The following is a 26149-nucleotide window of genomic DNA, read 5'->3' as shown; positions in this document are numbered from 1 at the left end:
TTTGAAGGAATAGCAAGAAAGCTGGTGTGGTTAAATCAGGAAGCAAACAGGAGAGCAGTAAATACAAGTAAAGAACTAGGTATGCAGGAGATTGTGTAGAACCTTACAGATGAGGGAAAGAGTATGGATTTTATTCTAAATATAAAGGGAAATTACTGAAGAGTTTTAAGCAAATGAGTAACATTTAACTTACAATGATCACTCTGACTGCTGTATAGAGACTATATAAAGAGAAGTATAGAATCAAGGAGACCAACAGTTTCAGGCAAGAGTTGAAGTTAGCTTAGATTTTTATATTACATCCAGCACAGATAAGATTAAGATCTTTTAAGCCTTGTTTCCAAGACATCATTTGCTTTCAAAAAATCTGACTTATTAACTAAGTTAGTCGTCTTCCGTGATCATAAGGGTATTCTGAAGTCCCTCTATTTCAAGTCCAGATTAATTTTAATTTAAAAAAAAAAGTCATACTAGAATGCTTTTAAGATTCAAAGTGCTAGATGAAGCACACGGGTTTGTCTATTAAAATAATAACCGAGGAATTTTAAAAGAAAATACATCTCTAACAGTAGGGAAAATGAGAAAGAGGCTATAAATAGATCAGGAATTTTACTTAGTCTCAGGGAAGCTCAAAATCAATGAAACACAGCAGAGAAAGTTCATGGCTTACAATATGCAAAAGGGGGCTAAGGGCAAACTACATAAACAACAGGAGAGCCAAACTGCCTAAAAACCAGAGAAAATCTGGACTTACATCTCTAGAAAGAAATGAAAAAAAGCTGAAAAAGGAGAAACAAAGTGTTCCTATTTTTTTATAACCATTTTAAAAATTGAAGTATAGTTTATTTACAATGTTGTGTGTTTCAGGTGTACAGCAAAGTGATTCTGTTTTGTGTGTGTGTGTGTGTATATATATACATTCTTTTTCAGATTCTTTTCCATTATAGATTATTACAAGATATTGTAATATAGTTCCCTGTGCTATACAGCAGGTCCTAGTTGTTTATCTATTTCATATATAGTAGTGTGTATACGTTAATCCCAAACTCCTAATTTATCCCCCTGCCCCTGCCCCCCAGTCCTGAAAGGGTTCCTTTTCTAAGAAAAATGAATAAACTACCTGGTGAAGGCACAAGATCCTTTTCATCCTGGAAGTTTAGGTACAAGGCCTCCCCTCCTAAACATCCCCTACCCCATTAACATAAAGCAAAGTTTCTGGAACTGATACACAGTTCATTCTAAAATATTTGTTGAGTGAGTTAAGTCCTGCCAATCAACAAGGCTCTGCCTTTATACAGCTCCTCTATTCATTCCCTCATTCTAAAACGTGTAAGATGAAACAAGAAGAAGAAATATGATGAGAATCAGTATAGTAAAGAAAAAGACCAAAATAAAGTAATTCTAAAGGAAAAAAAGTTACAGGACATTAAACAAGGGGTTGCTATTTAGAAAAAAAGTTTAGAAATTAAAAAAAACATGAGAAACAAATATTAAGACTTTAAGAAAGGGGCTAGAAGTTGAGGAATACCCTCAGGAAAAAAAGATGGAAAATGAGAGAAAATACACAAGTTCAACATCTGAATTCTAGAGGTTCTGCAGAGAATGGGGGAAAAAAATGGAGATATTTTCCAAGAAAAGAGAAACTTCCCAGTGACGGGACAAAAAAGACTTCAAATTGAACCAGCCCTCCTCAAAAGTTCAGTACAAGGACTGAATAAAAGACCACAATGTATACACGTATTCTTGCGAAATTTCAACATTCTAAGCTAAAGACCCTAAAAGTTTTAGAGACTGATGGAGAAGGAAATGTAATCTTTGCAAACTACTTGGCCTTGCATTGATAAACAGGTAGACAGTTTTAATGAATATAACGGTAAAATGAATATAATGGATGGTTGACTTTCACTTTTAAAAAAAAACACTGTAACTGATTCACTTTGCTTTACACCTGAAACTAACACAACATTGTAAACTATACTCCAATAAAAATTTTTAAAAACCCCACTATAGATAAAAATGCAAAAAGCTTGTGGGACAGATAATAAATATAATCAGAACAACACAGAAAGTAAAGGGAGACCTGAAAAAAACCCTATTTCTGCCCCAAAGTATGTCATACATATTGTGGACAAAGAAGGCAAACCACAGAACAGAGGAAGATATCTGTAGCACTTATAACTAATACAAGATTGATAGCCAGAATATACGAAGAATAACTAGAAGGAAAAGAAAAGAAAAAAAAATGGACTAAAAATGATATCCAAGGGGTTTCCCTGGTGGCGCAGTGGTTGAGAATCTGCCTGCCAATGCAGGGCACATGGGTTCGAGCCCTGGTCTGGGAAGATCCCACATGCCGCGGAGCAACTAGGCCCGTGAGCCACAACTACTGAGCCTGCGCGTCTGGAGCCTGTGCTCCGCAACAAGAGAGGCCGCGACAGTGAGAGGCCCGCGCACCGCGATGAAGAGTGGCCCCTGCTCGCCACAACTGCAGAAAGCCCTCGCACAGAAACGAAGACCCAACGCAGCCAAAAATAAATTAAAAAAAAAAAAAACTATAAAAAAAAAAGATATCCAAGGCACATATAATTAATATAAGATTAATAACCAGAATATGAAAAGAATAAATCAGGAAAAAAAAGAAACGAAAATAGACTAAAACATATGATATACAGGCCTGTAAACACTTTAAGTGATGCTTAACCTCACTAGGGATCTGTAAAACATAGTAAGACAATAATAGGCCATTCTGCATGCAGCAGATTAGCCAAATTAAAAGTCTCATAATACCAAGTACTGAGGAAAATGTAGAACAGCTATTCTCATACTCTGCTGGTCGATGAGGGTGTAAACTAGTATAGTTTGGAGAGTAACTTGGCAACAACCCTTCATGTTGAATATCGACATACCCCATGGCCCAGCAATTCCACTTTTTTGCTGTATTCCCTAGAGGAATTCTTATAGATATAACTATACAAGGAAATGTGTACAAAAAAGTTCACTGCTACATCCTTTGTGAAAAATTGAAAATAACCAACATGTCCATCTCAAGAGAGTAGATAAATTATGGCATATTCATAACAAAGAAATACCAGAGAGCAAGTAAAATGAATTAACTAGAGCTACATGTATAAAAACATGTATAGAAATGATAAATACCAAATTCAGGACAGTGGAAGGAAGAATGGAGGAAGAAAAATAGTACACAGGGGTTCTAACTGTATGTAAAATTCTTAAGTTTGTTGATGGATAAATGTTATTATTTTCTCCACTTTTTTGTGACTAAAATATTTCATAATAAAGAGGTTCCCTGAGGAAAAATCACAGTAAAGAAATTATGCAAAATTAATACTCAAATACTCAAAGGATTTATTATTGTAAATCCTACCCTGAAACCATTCTGGAGTCCTACTATTAAGAACCTACATCATTTCCACCCTTAAATTATAATAGTGACTATTAAAAAAAATACATACTCTGTAACTGATGTTACACTTTCCTGTCCAAAAGGTCCAACTGGATCATCCTTGAATTTATCACTTGGAAGTTGAGGTGGTAAAAACTCTAAATTTTTTTTCTTTGGGACCTTGTAATACTTCCAGGCTATATTAGCTTCATCTTCTTCCAAGTTTACTGCTGTACCAACATATATTGTAGGTTCTACAGCTTCCTGGAATTGAGCTGGGAAAGACTGGGATAAACTGTCTATCCTATCTTCAATTGGTTTAGAAGGAACCAAGGGATCCGGTGTTGGCATTTGATAAAAATGTTGACTTTGAGGAGTTGAAGGTGTTTTAGTCACTCCTTCATCAACCACATCACATGGGTGAGGACTAAGTGGGGGTGGTTGAGGTGAATTTGCCATTTCAGTGCCATGCATCTGAGGAGTCTTTGCTACATCATTAGTTCGGATGTTTGAAAATCTCACTTGACTGTCTGGAGCAGAGATCACAAGTCTTTGGCTGGCTGAATCTGTGTCCATGCCAACATCATCGCTAACAGATACACGATGGTGAAAAGGAGTCAAGGGGCGTTTTTGTGGTTTTTCACTCTTTTCTTGCTTTTCATTGGTCTTGTGCTTCGGAAGTACTTGTTGTTGCTGACTTAAAGTTGGTGCCTGTCCTTGTTGTCCAGGATTTCTTGGTTTGAGATTTTTGTGCCTGAAAAGTTAAAAGAAAGGTTTATTTATAGTATAACTATTATATCAAAGTATACAAGTTAACAGCCTTAGAAATTTTGGATGTCATTGGTTTTTCACACATAATCCTAAAAGTAAAATTATTTGAATTTACATAGAAAAAAACATACTTTGTACAGTGGCCTAAAACTAAGAGCACGCAGAAAGCTTCATAAAAGCCAATCTCTCATCCTCATTTAACATGTGATCAGATAGCCAAAGATGATCTGCCTTACCTAATCTAAATATCTTAGTATCTGAATAAATACAGAGATAAGATTCTAGTTATTTTAATATAAAAAGGTATAAAATGTCCTCAAATTTATTCATTTATGAATGTACCTGATATTTTACCATTCATAACTGTTATAAATCAATGTCAACAGCTTGGCTGAGCTCAGTCATCATCTACGATCCTACAGCAACCAGCTAGGAAACTTACTCTACTGGACTGAAGTTAGATCAATCAAGATTGTAGTTATATCCATCTGGATAGTTCTGGAATTGACTGGTTGATGCCCCATACCATACCTACCTTCCTTCTCCCAAGGCTTACCAATACAGAAAGAATAAGCTGACTGGAAAGGAAAAAGAAAAGGAAGTACCTAAAAGAATTTATTCCTCATGATGTGAAGCAATTCTAAATTGAAAAATTTAAAACTATATACCTTAAAATCTAATAATTTTATTCAAAGTTTAAGATTTCTTTCAGTGCAGTAAAAATACTGTGTACTTTGAGATTTCCAAACTCAACTGATATTAATGCATATAAAATATTTTTTAAGTAAAAAACTAGAAAAAAAATTTGCAGGGATTTGGAGTTAAAGCATTAAGTATTCATTAGGGTTTTTTTTTGTGTTTTTTTTTTTACAATATATTTTATTAATGGTTTTGTTATATCAGAGGTAACTTGAAAGACTCTTAAAAAGCAGTGGCAGGCACTTTTTCAAAGAACCCTCTCTACTGAGAGAACATGCTGAGACACCCTTTTGTACAGAGCCTGGGACCTCTTATTGTACATGAGGGGAAAAAAAGCATGAAAGTTATCAAAGAAATCTGCAGTTATGTCAAAAGGACACAGGAGAAATCCATCATTACTCTGACACCAAAATCAAAGACATCATAAGAAAAGGAAATCACAGAACAATATTCCTTAAGAACACAGATGTAAATCATTAACAAAATATGAGCAAATGAGTAATATATAAACTGAGAATACATCATAACCAAATGGAATTTGTCCCACGAATGTAAGGTGTAACATTCACAAGAGAAAAACCAATATTATTCATCACATAACAGAATAAAACAGAAAACCATATGATTATCTCAATAAATATAGAAAAACATGACAAAATTCAACACCTATTCATATAAAAAGACTCAGCAAGCAAGTATTAGAACTTAGTCCAATGAAGGACGTCTATGAAAAACTACAACTAACATCATACTTAATGATGGAAGACTAAATATTTTCTCCCTAAGACTAGGAACAAAGCAAGAATATTAACTCTCAACATTTCAACAATTTTATTGAAAGTTTTAGGTAATGCAGTAAGTCAAGAAAAAAAAAAGAGATTAGAGGGGCTTCCCTGGTGGCGCAGTGGTTGAGAATCTGCCTGCCAATGCAGGGGACACGGGTTCGAGCCCTCGTCTGGGCAGATCCCACATGCCGTGGAGCGACTAGGCCCGTGAGCCACAGTTGCTGAGCCTGCGCGTCTGGAGCCTGTGCTCCGCAACAAGAGAGGCCGTGATAGTGAGAGGCCCGCGCACTGCGATGAAGAGTGGCCCCCGCTTGCCACAACTAGAGAAAGCCCTCGCACAGAAACGAAGACCCAACACAGCCATAAATAAATAAATAAATAAATAAATAAAAAGATCAGAGATTTCAAAAGAAGAAGAAAAACTGTCTTTACTCATAGTAAACATGATTAGAATTTTACAATGAAGGCATCAGGCTGATCACCACCTTCTTAGTTTTAACATTATTAAAAGTGGGATAACCGGGCATATGTCTCTTCTGATGTGACACCATACAAAGCAACACAGCACTGCCTATGTAGTATTCTCGCCAAAAATATTAAACCTAAACCTAATTAAGCCTCTAGATCAGCAGTGTCCAAAATAACTTTCTGTGATGATAGAAATGTTCTATATGTGGCTACTGAGAACTAGAAATGTGACTTGTGCAATGGAGGGGCTAAATTTTAAATTTTATTTAAATCCAGTTACTTTAAATTTAAATAGCCACAGGGACTTACTTCCCTGGCGGTCCAGTGGTTAAGACTCCGTGCTTCCACTGCAGGGGGCATGAGCTCGATCCCTGGTCCAGGAACTAAGATCCTGCATGCCAAGTGGTGTGGCCAAGTAAATAAATAAATTTAAATAGTCACTAGTGGTTACACACATAGCTAGTATTAGAGGACATGGCTCTACAGCTACCTTCCATTTACAGAAATGCAAGGGATAAAAGAAGTTAAATGACACCAAAAGAACAAGTTAAAATACATGACAAATTGAGAAAATCCATAATGTGGGACATTCTATAGAACAACTGACCTAGTTTCTCCAACCAAGTCAATGTCATAAAAGGAGGAAGAGGATTAAAAGAGAGACCTGGAAAACTTAACAATCAAATGTCTACTCCTTGTTTGAATCCTAGTCAAACCAACCAACTACAAAAAGATATTTCTGAGACATATCTGTAGAAGGTATCAGATGATACCAATAAAATACTGTTCCTTTTATCAGGTGTGATAATGGAATTATAGCTACGTAAGAAAATATTAACATTTTTTAGAGTTGCATACTGAAGTAAAGTGAAATGATGGTATTTAAGATTTGCTTTAAAAATCTTCAGCAAGAGTGCAGCACAGGTGACTGGCCAAATAAAGCATTGTATCTCGACAGTATCATGGAGTACTATGAATTTAAAAGAAAAAAGAGAGTGGAACTATATGTGCTAACAAGAAAAGATACCCAGGATAACTGTTTTTCAAAAAAAGCACATTGAAGAACAGTATACATAGCATGATTCCATTTGTGGAAAAGAAAACAGGCAGGCAGATCTACATACATGCATAACAGGGAGAACTTGTCATTTTAAGTTTTATATTCGTGTGCATTATTTAAATTTTTTAAATAGCATTTAAAAAAATTTAATAAAGTTATTGGTCATTAAAAAACCAAACAGTAGGTTCTATCCAATGTAAGAATAATCCCTTCTCTAACCAACCCCTCTTCGAATATTTTCAATGACAAGGACCACATTACCTTATGAGGAAATGCAGCTCCTCCAGTTGTTAGAAAATAATATATTGACTAGAAACTTGTCTTTTCTATATCAGACATTTATATATATGTGTGTATGTATATTTTTTTCCCTATATCCAGACATTAGTCCTATTTTGAACTCTATTTCTAAAGCTATGCTGTCCAAGAATGGTATCCAAAGTCACATGTGGCTAACTAGGCACTCAAAACGTGGAGAGTAAAAATTGAGATGTGCTGTTAAGTGTAAAATATCCACCAGCTTTTAAAGGCATTTATGAAAGAAAGAATGTCAACTATCTCTTCTGTTTTTTTTTTAAGGTTATTTTATGACATATAATTTTTTGTTTTTTTAATTTATTTTTGGCCGCGTTCGGTCTTTGTTGCTGAGCTAGGGCTTTCTCTAGTCGCGGCAACTGGGGTCTACTCTTCATTGCGGTGCACAGGTTTCTCATCGTGGTGGCTTCTCTTGTTGCGGAGTACAGGCTCTAGGCACGTGGGCTTCAGTAGTTGCGGCACGTGGGCTCAGTAGTTGTGGCTCACGGGCTCTAGAGCGTAGGCTCGGTAATTGTGGCGCATGGGCTTAGGTGCTCCCCGGCATGTGGGATCTTCCTGGACCAGGGCTCGAACCCGTGTCCCCTGTGTTTTTGGCAGGCAGATTCTTAACCACTGCGCCACCGGGGAAGTCCTCTAATCTGTTTTTTGCTTTGGAAAATGTAGTTGATTTCTATAAAAGTATTTTATTCATGTTAATTTGTACTGGGCTGATGTTATTTTTTAAATAAATTAAGCACTGCTTTAAAATTTCCCTAAAATTATATAAATAGACGTAACCCACATAAATAAAAGCACGTTCGGATACCCTATAATTTTTAAGAGTGTAAATGAGTTTTGAAACCAAAAGTTTAAGAATTCATCAAGTTATGCAAGGCACTAAGGAGAAAAACGATCTCCAATAATCTGAGGTGAGCTATCTGGTTATATTCCAAGTATACAAGGGATATGACAAGTAAACAGCCATACATTCCTTTATCCTTCCATAAGGCAAAGAGACTATTAATGTGGGCTATATACGAATAGCAGTGGCTCTCCAAAACTTTGGTAACATTAAATCATAGTTCCTTTCTTCTATATAGACCTTTTTCTAAAAGCTAGTCTTCTTTAGAGACAACTGAATTTCATATTAGAAGTCAACCAAGTTGGAGAATCTTTCTAAAAAAGAAGTTGTCCTGAAAGTACTACAGAGTGATTCCTTTAATTATTTTTCCTATTAATTGAAGTTCCTAGTATTTTAGTATTAATATCTAAAATTTATTGTATTGCCTTCTACTTATACAGCTTGCTAAGTGCTAATTTTCTTATGAACATTCCACCAGAGTAAAGCCTAATATCCATAAATGTGCAGTTTTTAATCTCACTAACTGAAAAATGCCAATTAGAACAATTTTATGCTTTTCACTTACTATAATGGGAAAAAAAATAATTTTAAGGACAGTTCTCAGATCAGTGAAAGCGTAAGAAAAACCAGCACTCTTATATGCAAGAAGTGTGAGTGAAACTGGTAGAAGTTTTCTGAAGTCACAAGCAAAGTATTTAAATAGCCCCCTTGCCCACAACTCTCTATCACATCACCCACCTAATTTTATTTCCTTCTTAGCATTCACCACTCTTAAATTTTAAAAGGATTAAGAATTTTTTTTGAAAACTAATTATCTGCCCCACTCCCCTTAGCATGCAGGATTCACAACAGCAGGAGCCTTGTTCACTAATGTATCCTGAGCCTTGGACATCGTCTATCACAGAGTGTCAAAAAAAAAAATCTAATAAATAACTGATAGTCACAAAAGTATTATTTTTTAAAAAGTAAACACAAACAAAAAAAACTTTGGAAACAACCTATTTGTCCATCAAACTCAGAATGATTAAATACACTATGGTACTTCCATTCAGTGGAATGCCAAGAAGTTTTTTTAAAACAATAAAGCAGATCCACAAGTAACTAGAATGGAGAGATCTAAGGCACATGAAGTGAAAAAATAAACTGCGAAATACATGTGTATTATGTTTATGTGTTGGGAGGAAAAACACATATACACACAATATTACAGAGAAAAGCATGGAAGGATAATACCTAAATTAGCAAGTAGTTACTTCTAGAGAGAGAGAGTAGGATTTGGAGAGTGGTCAAGCAGTACTTCAGCTTTATTTGTATAATTTAAATTTCTTAAAATCACATATGTATCATGCAAACTGCTGATATTTATGCAATTTTTTTTTCAAATCAATTTCTCAGAGAAGGGTCCAGTCCTATCTTTCACACAGAGTAAATGTACTACAATCATTTATCAAAAAACAAAACAGAGGAAAGTGAGGTAACAGAGAAAGCAGTAACAGCAGGGAGCTTCAGTCACTTCTATGGCTGAAAGGACAATAAGATGAAGTAGTCTTATCAGATCACAGAAGCTTGGGATGGTGCTACAACCACAGCAGGAACTGCCCAATGGTAACTGGGACCACAGAAGAAGGGCCTGTTAATGGGACAAAGAGCTGCTGCTGGAGTCGGCTCAAAAAAGGGGTGGGGAAATACCCTGGCTTCTTCCCTCCTCTTATCAACCAATCTTCTCTTAGTGCCTCCAACTAGCCAACTCCAAAAAGCAAGTGAGCCTAATCAAATCATCACGCTGACATCTTAAAATCATACAATATCATTTGTCAGTTATATCGCAATAAAACCGGGGGGGAGGGGGGGAAACCAAAAAACACATGTTAAAAGCAAGGGAGCCTAGGAATTGTAACTCCCTGCAGAACAGAACAGAGCAGGGAAAATGTAGGGATAGATCTGAGAACAGACTGGCTGACTAGTACAGTCAGTTATCAATGTATGCGCTACCTCCTATATTCTATACCAGGAGAGGATACACATAATAGGGTGGCTCCAAGTCTGTTTCAAGCCTTACTTATGAACTAAAGAAGAGAACCAGATTTGGGGGGAGAGGCAGGGGTAGAGGAGGAATCTACAATATGCAGCAGTAAAAAAAATGAAAAAACTGAAAAATGAATGAAAAAAATAAAAAATAAAAAAGTAAATGATTAGAAACACTGTATTTACTTGAAGGGTAAATTTACCAAAGCTAGTCAAACATATAGATTATATGAAATTTCATATCAAACCTCTACATACCTAGGAGGAATTCCTGGAATTAGGAAAGAAAGTATGTTTTTAAAAATAAAAGTTCGGCTTAGAGCAATAATTAAAACTTATGTTTACCAACATGCATTTTGAGTGTCTTCCTCTACAACTATTCTAGACAAATAGACTTAAAACCCAAATCTTTCAAAAAGAATAAAGAAATGCCTAGGTTAGAAACTAAAAAAGAAGAGTTGCTTGATAAAAATACCAATACAGTGAAAGAAAAGTCTAATTTCATTTAAGCATTCTATTGGTCTTAGACCAGGGATTGGCAAACTTTTTCGGTAAAGGACCGGATGGTAAACATTTTAGACTCTGGGGGGCCATACCGTCTGCCTTGTAACCACTCAACTCTGTAAAAGCAGCCACAGTTAATATGTGTATGAACAGATGTGGCTCTGTCCCAATAAATTCTTATTTATGGACACTAAAATTTGAATTTCACATAACTTTCGCAAAATATTTTCCTTTCATTTTTTTCAAATATTTACAACTGTAAAAATCATTTCAGCTCACACGCCATACAAAATAGGTGAGCCAAATGTGGTCAACAGATCGTAGTTTGCCAACACCCTTGGTCTTAGACAAAAAATGCACTGAAGCCCTGCATTTCAAGACTAAGTTTGGGACTTCCCTGGTGGTACAGTGGTTACAAATCCGCCTGCCAATGCAGGGGACACGGGTTCCAGCCCTGGTCCGGGAAGATCCCACATGCCTCGGAGCAACTAATCCCGTGCGCAACAACTACTGAGCCTGCACTCTAGAGCCCGCGAGCCACAACTACTGAGCCCGCATGCCCAGAGCCCGTGCTCTGCAACGAGAGAAGCCACCGCAATGAGAAGCCCGCGCACTGCAGCGAAGAGTAGCCCCTGCTCGCCGCCAACTAGAGAAAAACCCATGCACACCAACGAAGACCCAACGTGGCCAAAAAAAAAAAGACTAAGTTTGGTTTTTTTCCCTCAAGGTGAGTGTGGTTTTTACTATTTTAAACTGTTAAACAGGAGCTAATCTATCCATATTTTTATTCCAATCTCTCTGTCAACAACAGAGGCAAGTTTTTAACAAAGTTGCCAGACTTTAAAAAACTGTACAGTGTTTAATCCAAAGAATCTATATAAAAGAAAACTTAATCTATGCAAAAACACATCAGAACACTTGAGAGTCTGTCATTGTACTCAATCAAACAGAGCTAATGTAAGAAAACCCTTAGCCCTAACCTGCAAGCACTCCATCCCTTTGGCTCACAGCCATGACAAGAAGGGGTGGCCAACTGTGCATTCGTGTGTCATGGTTTGGGATGTCAATGCCATTATTTATTTACTTGACTGCAAAAACATACGATCTACCTTTAATCTGTAGAATAAAATAATACACTCTAGACAACATAATCTTTATGCCTGTGATAAACAAATCTCATCAAAATCCCCAATATATAAAATAAATACCATTGCCTAAAGAATTCCAAGTACATCCATTCTTCTACCGACCTTTCAACCAACACAGTCTATTAGAAAGCCTGTATTTTTACAGTACAGTTTTGGTCCCTTGTAGAATCTTATTTTCTGAATCTTAGTTCAGCATTTCACCTACAGCTTGACCAAAGGGATGTTATAAGAAACTGCTGCACAAAACCCAATATTGTATTTACAATAAAAAAAGACTGAGAAAAATTTTATCTCACTATATCATATATCATCTTTTTTATGAGAACGCTTGGGAGAAATTTCTCAAGCACAGTGCCATTTATGAACACTTTGCTCGAGACTTGTGTTCCTCTTACCTTATAGATGCTATATATTCCATAATTCAGTATAAAATTCTTTTATTTGGCTATGAATCCAAGCTTTCACAGTCCAGCTCTGGTAACTGTATAAGAACCTATGACATACATTTGTACGTCCTTCTACAATCAGCTCCGTATTACTGAATTTTTATTTTCCTCATATTTTTTTCTTTTGGAAAAAATCTTAACAGTGTGTTTACGTAAGGTATCTCAAACAAAGTGGGGCCTAAGTATGCAACAGCATAAGAAACTACCACACATACGTGTATATACCGACATCAATCAAATGGAAAAGAAAAAAACATCTACCTCAAACAGCTGCAATTTGTTCTTTGTGTAGCTTCAACAAAATCCCAGGATGCTACTTTATCGGCTGTCTCTTCTTCACATAGACCACCTGATGAAGCCGAATACTTCCTCCTAAGATTTGAAATTATAAAACTCTTTAGAATTCATAAAATTTTTTGTAACCCTGAATTAAGCATTAAAGTTGAATTTTTAGAAATCCATTTTTTCAATTAAAATCATATGAATAACGGTTTATACTTTAAGTATCTCTTATCTACAAGTAACTACCAACATGCAATTTTTAAACTTGAAGATGAAAATACATACTTGTTCTGTGCTCTGTTCAAATTACATTCTTGCCAAACTCTATCCACCACATGATTTGCTAATTTTCTGGGTATTTTCCCACCATGATGGCTAGTACTATCAGAGCTGAAGCCATCAGATACTGAAGAAAATGTGATCCATTTCTGGGCAGACTGAGGATCAACTGAAAACAAAAAAGAACAGGCTGTAGGAGAATAAAGGTAGGTTTAAAATAACATTATCTTGTTTTTGTTTTTTTAAATTTCTGATATAACTTGATCCAGCTATCTGGTAAGCCTACTTATATTTTGAGGCAAAAAAGCATGTCACTTTACTTAAAATACAGAAAGCCAAAAAAAAAAAAAAATTTGAACAGGGAATGAGAACTGGATGATAGTGTTATATCAATGTTAATTTCCTGACTTGGAAGATTAAATGGTAGTCATATAGGAAAGTGTACTTAATTTTGGGAAACAAACTGAGTACTTAGGGGTGATGGGGCATCATGTCTGCAGCTTTTTCTCAAATGGTTCAGAAAAAGACCAGTAATAAGGAATGTATGCGTAGACAGAGGGTGACGGAGCAAATGTTAACAGTTTGGGAATCTGAATGAGAAGAGCTCCTTGCACTGTACTTACAAACACTTCAGTAAGTTTGAAATTATTCCAAAATAATTATTTTTTAAGTGTTTACTATATTCAAGATAACAGATTTATCACTAGAGCTAATGAAACAAACTAGTACAATACCTGTTTGAACTTCCTCAGGAGATGTAGGTGGTGTAAGAGTAACTGAAGACATAGCAGGATCTCTTGTGGAAGCAGGCACTTGGTGGACACCCAAGCAAGAAGCTGAACAGTGAGAGGATCCCACAGAGCTAGGAGTAGGAATGTCTGACTGAGGGACTAGAACAAAGCATGCTGGGTAGATCATTCGGACACCAGCTAAAATGAAAAAAAAAAAAAGGATAAGAAAATCAATTACTATTGTGACTGCAGTGGGATTAGTTTCACTCAAAAGTGCAATAACGGAAAAGTAGATATAATATGATCACACTTGTTAAAATAAAAATACATTTAATGTACTTTTATAAATGTACTCTTTCTGGCATAAGGTTTTTCTTGAAGAAGCCACAAGAGCCTGGTAGTAGTGGTTACCTTTAGTGACAGAGACTTAGAAGAAAGCAGCTTTCTCTTTTTGCTTTTGGATTTTCTAACCATGAATGTGTATTTCTTTAAAAAAAAAAAAAAGATCTTTATTTGCAAATTTGACCAAATTTATTTTAAAACTTTAACAAAGGTAACTGGCACTAGAAATACGGACCATTTTCTGTTTTCTTCTTTATATGCCTCTATTTAAAAAGCCAAATATATGTTTGTGTTTTGTTTTTGTTTTTGACACAACTACTCTGGTAATATATTTATTGAAATTGAATACTGATATTTCTTTTATTAAAAAAATTATGTAATCTCATATATAACATTTACCATATGAATCCATTAAATACAGTGTTGCAAATTCTAATCTGCTCAACCAATTATCTGTTCACCCATACATTTCCCACACCTCCCATGTCTCTCTAAGGTGGAGTATACATCTTCATCTCATTGTTAAGCTGGGCTGTACAACTTGCTCTGGAATGTAAGCGCATGTGATAGATGCCACATCCCAATAGGAACTTCAGATGTACTTGCAGGATCAATGCAGCCTCTCCTACTTTATGTCCTCTGCCTTGTCTCTGCAAGTTTCAAATATAGTTTACCTTATTAACCTAGGTCCCTAAGTAAGAAGATAAATATAATAAAGCCAACCTAAATAGTGCTGACCTGGACAAAGCAAATCAAAGCCACAAGTCCTTTAGGTATACATTTTCTGCCTTTTATCAGAAGCAACAGCTTTACCAAATGTTAAAATACTGCATCACACACGCTGTCAACTTTCCAACCTCCAAATATTATTCATTCACAATTATTTTCTTCCCACCTTTAGCATTTTTCCCTCTAGGTGGAATGTATTTCCCTGCCCCGATGACTTTGGCTTGGCCATATGACTAGTTTTACCTAATGGAGTGTGAGCAGATGCAACATACATCATATCCTAGCAGAAGCTTTAAATACACTTATATGGTTAGGCTCAGTCCCTATTATTCCTCTGTTCTTGTAAGAATAGTATGTCCCAGATACTTGGGTACTCCTTGAACCTAGGTTGCAGGATGAGAAGACACAAGGAGCCAAACCATAACCAAGCTGCAGCCCTTATGTACTGTAAGCAGGAAATAAGGAAGAAATAAATGTTTGCTGTTAAAAGCCACTAAGATATCAGAGTTTTTATTCAGCAAAATCTAACTAATACATATAGTCACATATTTCCCCCCTTAGGATTAAATACTCGGAATCCCTACCAACAAGAACTTCTACTGCAGCTAAAGAATCATCTTCCCAATCCATATCTTCCTGCTTTTCTTCAGACATCTCCTTCAAACACGATGAGACAGGATAGAACTGTTTCCATTCACCAATCAATTTTTTTGTAGCTGAATCGGACATCTTGAATGCCTGTCCTGTGAGAGTGCCATTTAGTCCAAATGGGCTTAAGATAACTAGAAACCGAAAACAGATATCAAGTAAGTAACTAAAGATGATTATACCAAATAAGATGACATTGAACAGTATGGCAAGTAATTATGCAATTCCAAAAAAGGAAAAGGAAATCCATAATCATCAATTCCAGAGAAAATCAATTTATTGTACTTCATTATTTTGAAGATAAAGTACAACACTGAGTTTATTATAAAAACTTAAAATTTCGTCTACCCAAAAATCTCAGATGGATAGAATTCCTACATAAACTGGGAATATTTGTATATCCTTCAACTTCTCTTGACTTTCCCCTAAGGAAAAGCAATTTGAGGAAAAATAATGTGTGTGTGTGTAAATAAATCTAACTACTTATTATATGCTGCCATGTAATTTTTTAAAGAGCAAATACTAGGCTTAGAATTAAAACAAGAACATACTGCCAGTTCTTAAAAACAAATCATCAATCTTATAAAATATTTCCTCTAGAGTTCAACCACTTTCACAGTAAGAATTATATCAAAAGTTCTGTGTACCTATGTTAAAAACGGCTTATGTGACCTGATACACAAAGTAACTTTGAAAATATAAACATGTACACCATCCAGAGGCTATTTAAAGAAACACTTTAAATTACGCTAACATTCACATACAAGAAATTTTTTAAATATTTGTATTAAAAAACTTATTTCATTGACTTAATACTCAAATGGGGAAGAAGTAAACTACATCAGAATCATCATTAGGCTAAAGATCGGGGGAAATCTCATTAATCGTTACAAATTTCAGTAAGAATTTTTTCTTGACACAAAAATAAAAGATCAAATGACTAAGCCAATAAAATAATCTACCTTGAAATGGGCTATTAGACTGTTGAGCAAGGGTGATATGTTCTTCACTAAGAAGGTATACAGGTTGATGTTGGTTAACTTCCACACTGGTACAAACATTGCTGTCTCCATGCAAGAAAAAGGTGAAAGAGCAGGACAAGTGTTCACTAATAAAGAAGAAAAAGTTATATTTTAGTAATGATTTATAGCCAAAAAGAAGTCAAGTTGCTTTTCCTTTTTACGAAGTTATACCACAAAAATGTACATTCTCTTTTAACCCAGAAATTCCACCTCATCATCTAAAGGGAAAAAAACCCCCAAAAACCACAGATATGAGCAAAGATTTAGCTATAAGAAATGTTCTTCACAGTACTGCTTATAATAGAAAAAGCTGCAAAGAAAGGAACCAGTTAAACAAGTTAGGTACACCCACACATACAATTATGATATAGCCACCAAAATAAATAAAGGTGGGGGAGTGGGTTTAATGGAAAAGGCAGGCTTACAGTCTCAATTTTTTTCAAAGGAAAAAAGAAAGGTTACTTTGGTGAAAAAAAATCTAGGTGTACAATAGAATTAAAGATGACCTAATTTTTTTGTTTGTTTTCCCCTCTATATAAAAAAATTAAATACAAATATATTTTCTCATTTTACTATTTCTGAAATTGGGCTGAATTCAATTAACCAAGCATTTAATGTACTGCCCCCATCCCCAATGAACAGTTATTTTAAAGCAATGATGGGTCTTACAACTGAAGGCATCCTAGAATCAAAGTTATATGCAAAATAGAACATCTTATGAAATTTAGATATGACTGGGTATACAAGTTGGAAAATAAAAGTTCCCAAGAGGAAAGTAGATGTACCCTTAAGATAAAATTTAGAAATGTCGAGTGGCCCAGAAGGGAATGAGATTATACACTAAGAAGAATTTACTTTCCTTATTCCTTCTCCACACATTTATCTTAAAAATCATCTTAAAGAACCAGTTCTTTAAAATATAACCACTAATAAGCTCAAAATCTGTTGCATATATCTATAAGCCCCTTGAATTATTTCTGGACAAGGCAAGGGCATAATGAATTAAAATTAAGTTACAGTAAAAGTAATACTATAGTTAACAGAAGTGGGGAAATACAAGGTAGGAAAGAGGTCAAGAGTAATGCAGAGCTGAGAATTTCTTCATCATATATATGTCAACAAATAACGTCTAAAGTTGATAGAAGAAGAAACTGAAATTTAAGCGTATCATTCAAGTTAAAAAGATACTAACAGGGCTTCCCTGGTGGCGCAGTGGTTGAGAATCTGCCTGCCAATGCAGAGGACACGGGTTCGAGCCCTGGTCTGGGAAGATCCCACATGCCGTGGAGCAGCTAGGCCCGCGAATCACAACTACTGAGCCTGCGCGTCTGGAGCCTGTGCTCCGCAACAAGAGAGGCCACGATAGTGAGAGGCCCGCGCACCGCGATGAGGAGTGGCCCCCACTTGCCACAACTAGAGAAAGCCCTCGCACAGAAACGAAGACCCAACACAGCCATAAATAAATAAGTAAATAAATAAAATTAAAAAAAAAAAAGATACTAACAAAACCTGAAAATAATGTAACTAATAAAACAAATCTTTCATGGTAAAGAGTCAGTAGACACTGTCTAAAGTTGATCAATCAAGGCCTAGACGTATAAGCATCTCTGGAATTATGGCAGTAACCACCAGAAGAAGTAAACAAAAAATTAAAAAACAAAAATAAAAAACAAACAAAACCTGGTTACTTCCAGGGAACGAGACTAGAGTAATTAAGCAAGGATCTTTGCTTCTTCTAAATTTATGATACCATCTGTACTACCTGAATCATTTTACTCTTAAATTTTTAAAATTTATGAATTCTATACATTAATTAGTGATTACTGTATTCTTCCCCATCCCGGTAGCTTCTGTTGCTTTTTAAAAAGAAACAAACTTATTTTCAGAGTAATTTTGAACTTATAGAAAAGTTACAAAGATAGTATAGAAAGTTCCCATATACCCTTCACCCAGTTTCCCCTAACATCTTACATAATCATGCTACATTTGTCAAACAAGTAATTAACACTGGCACATTACTACTATTAACTAACGCCAGTCTTTTATTTCTTCACCAGATTTTTCCACTTATGCCGTTTTTATGTTCCAGAATCCAATCCAAGATACCACACTGCATTTAGCCAATTTTTCTGTTCCTGCCTTATTGAGATATAATTGATGATTATAGGAAATAAAATTATTTACATTATTTAATAAATAAATTAAGCTTGTTTCCTGATTAAAAAACTAAGTCTATTGGAATAACTACGGTTGAGTAATTACAAAGACTACAGACATTTGCTTTGATATAAGAGTACAGTTGACCCTTGAACAACACAGGGGGGTTAAGGGGTGCCAACCCTCCCCATGCAATGGAATATCCCTATATAACCTAGTCCATCCTCCATAGGCAAGGTTCTGAATCCACAGATTTGACCAACCATGGATCATGGGGTACTATACAGTATTTACTACTGAAAAAAATCTGCATATAAGTGAACCCGTGCTGTTCAAGGGTCGACATATAAATCTAAAATAATCGCCAAATCAAGATAAGAGACTTGTTAACTAATACACTTAGAAAATCATCCATCCAAAGACAGACCATTGCTAATGCTCATTTAAAATAAACTCAATTTTATTATTGCTTTCCAGCAGTGGCAAGGAACCTATACAACAAAATAGACAAAAGAAAAAAGAAAAAAGTAACCAAACACAAACCTAACTCTAAATGCTTAAAACAAAACATACATGTCACTCTCCCCACCCACACACATTCAAAACAACTCTGCATTAAACTTAGTATTATATTCAGATCTAAATGCACTATATACTAAACCACCAAGTGAAGGCAAGTGTTATTCCTTTATTCAAAAGTATAAAATGCTTTACTCAAAAAGTATTTTATAGGAAAGCACACGACACTATGCTAAGCACAATTATTTAATTACAATTATGGTAAGTGCTGTAACAAAAATCAGGCACAGGATACTAAGATACGGTCTTAACAAGACGTAGATAATGAAAATAAACTTTTAATTCCTGAGGGAAAAAGAATCACACTTGAGTAATGTCATAAAAGTTATTCTTATTTCTTATGGTGCCTTACATCAGCCGACCTCCCAATACATATTACTTCGCCAATCTCATTTCTTACTAGTCTTCCTCTAATACTTCCCCTTCTCCCTCAACTGACCTCTGCTGTTCCTTAAACACATCAGGCCTTTTTACCTACTGTTACTCCATCTGGAACACTCTAAATAGCTATATTCACCTTCATCAGGTTTTTGTTTAAAGACTTTCTAGGTGAGGTCTTCACTGATCACCCTACTTTAAATTGTCCCTCAATTCCTCTTCTGGGATTTGTTTTGGCTTAAAAAAATAATCACAATCTAACATATTATACAGTTTGTTTATTTCTTATAGTCACCAAGATTGTAAGTGCTACTGGAGGAGGAATCCGTTTCCTTTGTTCAACGTTGTATCCCCAGCATCTAGAATAGGTCCTTGGCACACCGTACTAAATACTGTAAAGTCCACATCTGAATCACCTATTTTTTCTACCCTAACATAGTCCTTTTCTTATCAAGTCTATATCTATATATAGTTGTACAAGCCAGAAATGTAAATCATCCCAAATTTTTCACTTTCCTGAAACTCCCTACATTCAGCTAATCTATCACCAATTGCTAGTGATTCTAGTTCTTAAATATTATTTTTTGTTTTTTGTCTTTTTAAGGTCTGAGTAGCTGTTAAAATCTCTAATTTATCTTTCTTTACACCACTGTCAGCTATCTAAAAATTAATTCTAATCATGTAACTGGGAGGCTCAAAATCAACAGCTCCCCAATGCCTTCAGGACTAAGTCAAAAAACCCCTAAAACCTTAGCACAGCACTTTAGACCCTTCACAATCTGATACTTGCCAAACTCTCTAGACGGACACTTAATCCACCAAGAACTACCCCTTTGTTTACCACAAATTTCTCTCCATTTCTTAATCATTCCTTAAGACTCCTTTAAGCATGATTTCTGTGCTCCCATAATATTCTATGCTTATAATAATATTTATCATAGCATTACTATTATTTACTAGTTTAACTCCCTGCCAGGTTGTAAATTCCTTGATAAAAGGAATCATAACTTTAGTATCTGTGGAAGATAGAGTTATTGGTCCCAATTCTTCACCCCTCTCATTTTTTTAATCACTGTAAAAAAACACAACATAAAATGTACCACCTTAACCAATTTTAAGTGTACCAGTCAGTAGTGTTAAGTATATGCATACCGTTGTAAAACAGATCTTCGAAACTTGATCATCTTGCAAATCTGAAACTACACTCATTAAACAACAATTCCCCTTTCTACTCCCCCCCCTCCACGAGCCCCTTAAAAGCACCATTCTACTTTCTGCTTCTATGAACTTGACTACTTTAGATACCTCACATAAGTAGAATCACACAGTATGTCTTTTTGTGACTGGCTTATTTCACTTGGCATAATGTCCTCAAGGTTCATCCACAGTGTAGCATGTAACAGGATTTCTTTCCTTTTAAGAATGAATAATAATTCATTTTATGCATATAACACATTTTGCTTAGCCATCATCCATCAATGGATATTTGGGTTGGTTCTACCTCTTGGCTATAAGGAATAATGCTGCTATGAACATGGGTGTGCAAATATCTCTTCAAAATCCTGCTTTAGATTCTTTTGGATACACATTCAGAAGTAGGATTGCTTCTTTTGGATACACACTCGGAAGGAGTAGTAGGATCACATGATAGTTTCGTTTTCAATTTTTGGAGGAACCTCCATATCATTTTCCATAGTGACTACCATTTTACAATCCCACTAACTGTGCACATGGGTTCCAATTTCTCTGCCCTCACTAACATTTTTTATTCTTTATTTTTTCAATAGTAGCCATCCTAACATATGTGAGGTGGTATCTCACTGTGGTTTGGATTTATATTTCTCTGATTAGTGATGCTGAACATCTTTCATATGCTTATTGGCCATTTGTATATGTCATGCTCTTTGAAGAAACATCTACTGAAGTCTTTTGCCCATTTTTAAATTGGGTTATTTGATATTTTGCGGAGTTGTAGGAGTTCTTTATAATGCTGGATATCAACACCTTATCAGATACATGATTTGCAAATATTCTCTCCCATTCCATAAACTGCCTTTTCACTGTTGATTATGTCCTTTGACGCACAAAGGTATTTAGGCTTGATATAGTCCCACTTGTCTATTTTTGCTTCTGCTGCCTATGTTTTTGGTGTCATAACCACAAAATCATTGCCAAATCCAGTGACATGAAGCTTTTCCACTATGTTTTTTCCTAGCAGTTTTATTAGTTATAGGTCTTACGTTTTTAATCCATTTTAAGTTATTTTTTGTATATAAGGGTCCAACTACTTTCTTTTACATGTGGATACCCTGTTTTCCCAATACCATTTGTTGAAGAGAATATCCTTTCCCCATTAAGTGGTCCTGGCACCCTTGTCAAAGGTTATTTGAACACATACACAAGAATTTATTTCTGAACTTTCTATTCTCTTCCATTGGTTTACATGTCTGTCTTTATGACAGTACCACACTGTTTTGATTACTGTAGCTTCGTAATGTTTTGTTCATCCCTCCCTTTATCCAGACTTTGTAGTCCCTCTTATTAGAAGTGAAATATACTTCCCCAACCTTTGACTTAGGCCCGCTTTGTGACTTGCTTTGGCCAAGCAGAAGCTTGAAATATGCTTATGCAATTTAGCTTGCCCTCTGGTGCTTCTTTAATTGCCATAAGAACATGCCTTGACTGGCTCACTGGTCTAAAGAGTACGAGAATCATACGGAATACACTTCTACCCACACTATGGTTTACAGTGTGACTAGATTGGCTAACCCCCGGCTAACCTGTATGTACATTAGTGAGAATACATACCTGCTGTTTTAAACCCCTATGTTTTGGGGTAGTTTGTTACACAGCAATAGCTGATACAGAAACTGGCACCAAAGGTGAGGGACTACCATGACAAAAACCTAAATATGTGGCATTAGTTTTACAATCAGAGGATTGGTAGCAAGGAATATAAAACACTGAAAAACAGTGAGGAAAATGGTAACCCATGTTACATAATGGATAAATATTTCATAAAACTGTTGCCTGAAATAATCTGGAATGCAGAAAACATGCCTAAATGAACTTACAGAATTGGGGGAACATATCAAGTGAAAATGTAGTTTGATTGTTACTAGTTACACTTGATAAAGTACTAAAAGAAAGAGAAGAACTCAGAAAACAACTTGCTGGCTTGCAACCATAATTTAAAGGAAATATAAACAGCCCAAAAACTGTAGGGCTGGAAAAAAAAAAGTTTCTCAGCAAAGCGATGGTGTGGCCTATGTTATAACACAGCTCAAGAAAAACACTAAATCAAGAGTGTGACTCTCATACCTTTTGTTAATACCAAACATTACTCTTGATACCAGTTGAAACATTAGAATTTTTTTAAATTACTCATAAGTCTCATACATTTATTTTCCTCAAAGAATGCACCTAAAGTAAACAAACATATATGCAACTAACCTCATTACTAAATGTGGGAATGCCTATGAAGCCATATTTGTGCTTTTCTTTCGAGTGTCTTCTTTTCTGATAGAATTCTTCTATAACTGTTAAGGTTGAGTTACAGAATGTATAAATACCTAACAATTTCTAAATAGTATTTTTATCTTAGCAAACACTAGTGTTTAACTTTTGAGAGGGAAATGCCCATTATATGTATTGACATAAAGCTGGCAGAAATCAATTTTCAAAGCATCTCTCTCTAAACAGCAAAAAAGGATATGAGAATTTAAAAGACAACACGCTAAAAAAGTTAAGAAAATTTCATATTAAACTGGTTAGAACGAATCTATATTTTTTAACATTACAAGCTTCTTACATGTTTTTCAGGTAACATTAAAAGATAAATTTCTTGGTAGGGGGCAAAATCTAAGAGTATAAAGGGAAATTACTAAAAATACTTTTATGTCAAGGAAAACATTTATTAAGGAAGTGACTCAAGCAATAATAATCTAAACAAAGAGAAACTGTAATTTGATTAGTTTTAGGGATCAAGTAAGTATGCTCTCTATACAAATGATTATGAATGCTGTGTGCTTACTCAGTAACTCAATAGCAAATTCCAAAATCTAAATTGCAAATACTTCCAAGAACATCTGTAAGTTTATGCAACAACCTAAAACAGTCTCATGTTCTTTATCCTTAAAGACAAAGAGGCTAGGAGACCTGAACTTTATATTCTCATACTTAATTAGTGAACTAGAGTTCTTAAAAATACAGCTTTCAGGACTTCCCTGGGGGTCCAGTGGTTAAGACTTCACCTTCCAATGCAGGGGGTGTAGGTTCAATCCCTGGTCAGGGAGCTAAGATTCCACATGCCTCATGGCCAAAAAACCAAAACATAAAAAAAATATATTACAACAAATTCAATAAAGACTTTAAAAATGGTCCACATCTGACTTCCCTGGTGGTGCAGTGGTTAAGAATTCGCCTGCCAATGGAGGGGACATGGGTTCGAGCCCTGGCCCAGGAAGATCCCACATGCCGTGGAGCAACTAAGCCCGTGTGCCACAAAACTACTGAGCCTGCGCTCTAGAGCCTGCGAGCCACAACTACTGCAGCCCGCATGCCTAGAGACTGTGCTCCGCAACAAAGAGAAGCCACCGCAATAAGAAGCCCGCACACCACGACAAAAAGTAGCCCCCGCTCGCCGCAACTAGAGAAAGCCCGCGCACAGCAACGAAGACCCAACGCAGCCAAACAAATAAATAATTAAAAAAAAAAAGTCCACATCAAAAAAAAAAAAATCTTAAAATAAAATACAGCTTTCAACTGTTTCATTTCATACATAAAATACTAGAAGAGAATAATCTCCCTGCTCCCAGTATTTATCTGCACTGCCCTACTTAACAGCAAGCTCTCACTTTCAGTTACCTATTTTAAGAAAAATATCACCTCCTATACTGCTAGCATATGTTTCCAATACAGTCTGATCTAGTTATAAAATGGTTTAAAATAAGTCAAGTTTGTGCATGATATAGGAGGAAAAAACTAAACATTCTAAATATGGGATAAAATTTCTGAAATTCTTACAGAGGTATACCTCGCTTCATTGTACTTCGCAGATAATTGAGTGCTTTACAAACTGAAGGTGTGTGATAACCCTGCATCGAGCAAGTCTGTCGGCACCATTTTTTCAAGCATATGTTCACTTCATGTCTCTGTGTCACATTTTGCTAATTCTCACATTTCCAACTTTTTCATTATTATACTTGTTATGGTGATGTGTGATAAGTGATCTTTGATGTTACTATTGCAAAAAAATTACGACTTGCTGAAAGTTCAGATGATGGTTAGTATTTTTTAAATAAAGTATTTTTAATTAAGTTATATACACTGTTTTTTTAGACATAATGCTACTGCACACTTAATAGACTACAGTTAGTGTAAACATAACTTTTAAATGCACTGGAAACCAAATAAATTCTTGTGACTCGATTTATTATATGTGCTGTACTGTGGTGGTCTGGAAAAGAACCTGCAATATCTCCAAAGTATGTCTATATTAAAGATAATCTAGTCAGAAAATATTATAGGCCAAAGCAAATGTTAGGTAATACTGCCATACTAAATTCACAATGGCTTGTCTTTCAAAGACAGAGATCATTTTATAACATCATCTAATTTTTGGTACTTAGCACTTAGAAAAGTGGAGTTAAAACAAATATGTGCAACTACAATGAGACTCCAAGGTACTGTTACGTTACTATAAAGTATTGTAGACAGTAAAATTGCTCTCCAGGAGCTTTTACTATAATAACCAAAACAAAAAGGCATGAGTGAGGCAGAATTTTACAGACGAAACCTCAACAGATAATCTTCTATTGTAGAAAAATGTTCCTTAAGTACTGAAATTAAACAAAAGATTCTTTATTCTAAGACAGAAAATGAAAATATGCTAATAAAGTTAGCTGTTCTAATAATATAACAGTTATCTATACTGCTTTAGGAGGCACTTCTGTTAGGTAGTTACAGAAAGATGACATCCCATTTTGCTGGTAGGGAATTCAAGGCACAAAGAAGTTATGTGACTTGTCTTAAAATTATAAACGTAGTTAAAGGGAATGTTGACTTAAAATTCTAGTCATCCTAACAACCAATTAAAAATGGGTAGGGCTTCCCTGGTGGCGCAGTGGTTGAGAGTCTGCCTGCCAATGCAGGGCACACGGGTTCGAGCCCCGGTCCGGGAAGATCCCACATGCCGCGGAGCAACTGGGCCCGTGAGCCACAATTACTGAGCCTGCGCGTCTGGAGCCTGTGCTCCGCAACAAGAGAGGCTGCCATAGTGAGAGGCCCGCGTGCTGTGATGAAGAATGGCCCCCACTTGCCGCAACTGGAGAGAGCCCTCGCGCAGAAACGAAGACCCAACACAGCCATAAATAAATTAAATAAATAAATAAATAAATAATTTAAAAAAATAATAAAAAAAATAATAATAATAAAAATGGGTAAAGGACTTGAACAGACATTTCTCCAAAGATACATAAATAGCCACCAAACATGTGAAAAGATGCTCAACATCATTAATCATTTAGGAAATGCAAA

General features: G+C 35.5%; 1 protein-coding gene across 1 annotated transcript in view; it reads right to left on the bottom strand.

Annotated features, from left to right (window-relative positions):
• The window catches only part of MED13 (mediator complex subunit 13), a 93197-nt gene that overhangs the window by 48954 nt on the left and 18094 nt on the right, over window positions 1-26149 (bottom strand). Inside the window, exons 4-9 of the mRNA XM_036835246.1 lie at window positions 16439-16584; window positions 15413-15610; window positions 13761-13955; window positions 13033-13195; window positions 12727-12837; window positions 3474-4157 (exon numbers count right to left, since the gene is read on the bottom strand). Coding sequence (XP_036691141.1) covers window positions 3474-4157; window positions 12727-12837; window positions 13033-13195; window positions 13761-13955; window positions 15413-15610; window positions 16439-16584 — 1497 coding nt within the window. The remainder of the gene's footprint in view (window positions 1-3473; window positions 4158-12726; window positions 12838-13032; window positions 13196-13760; window positions 13956-15412; window positions 15611-16438; window positions 16585-26149) is intronic.

The sequence above is a fragment of the Balaenoptera musculus genome, chromosome 20, assembly GCF_009873245.2.
Source record: "Balaenoptera musculus isolate JJ_BM4_2016_0621 chromosome 20, mBalMus1.pri.v3, whole genome shotgun sequence".
In the NCBI taxonomy this organism is placed as follows: Eukaryota; Metazoa; Chordata; class Mammalia; order Artiodactyla; family Balaenopteridae; genus Balaenoptera; species Balaenoptera musculus.
Note: the sequence above shows the minus strand (reverse complement) of the source record. Positions and strands in the feature narration are given on the sequence as shown.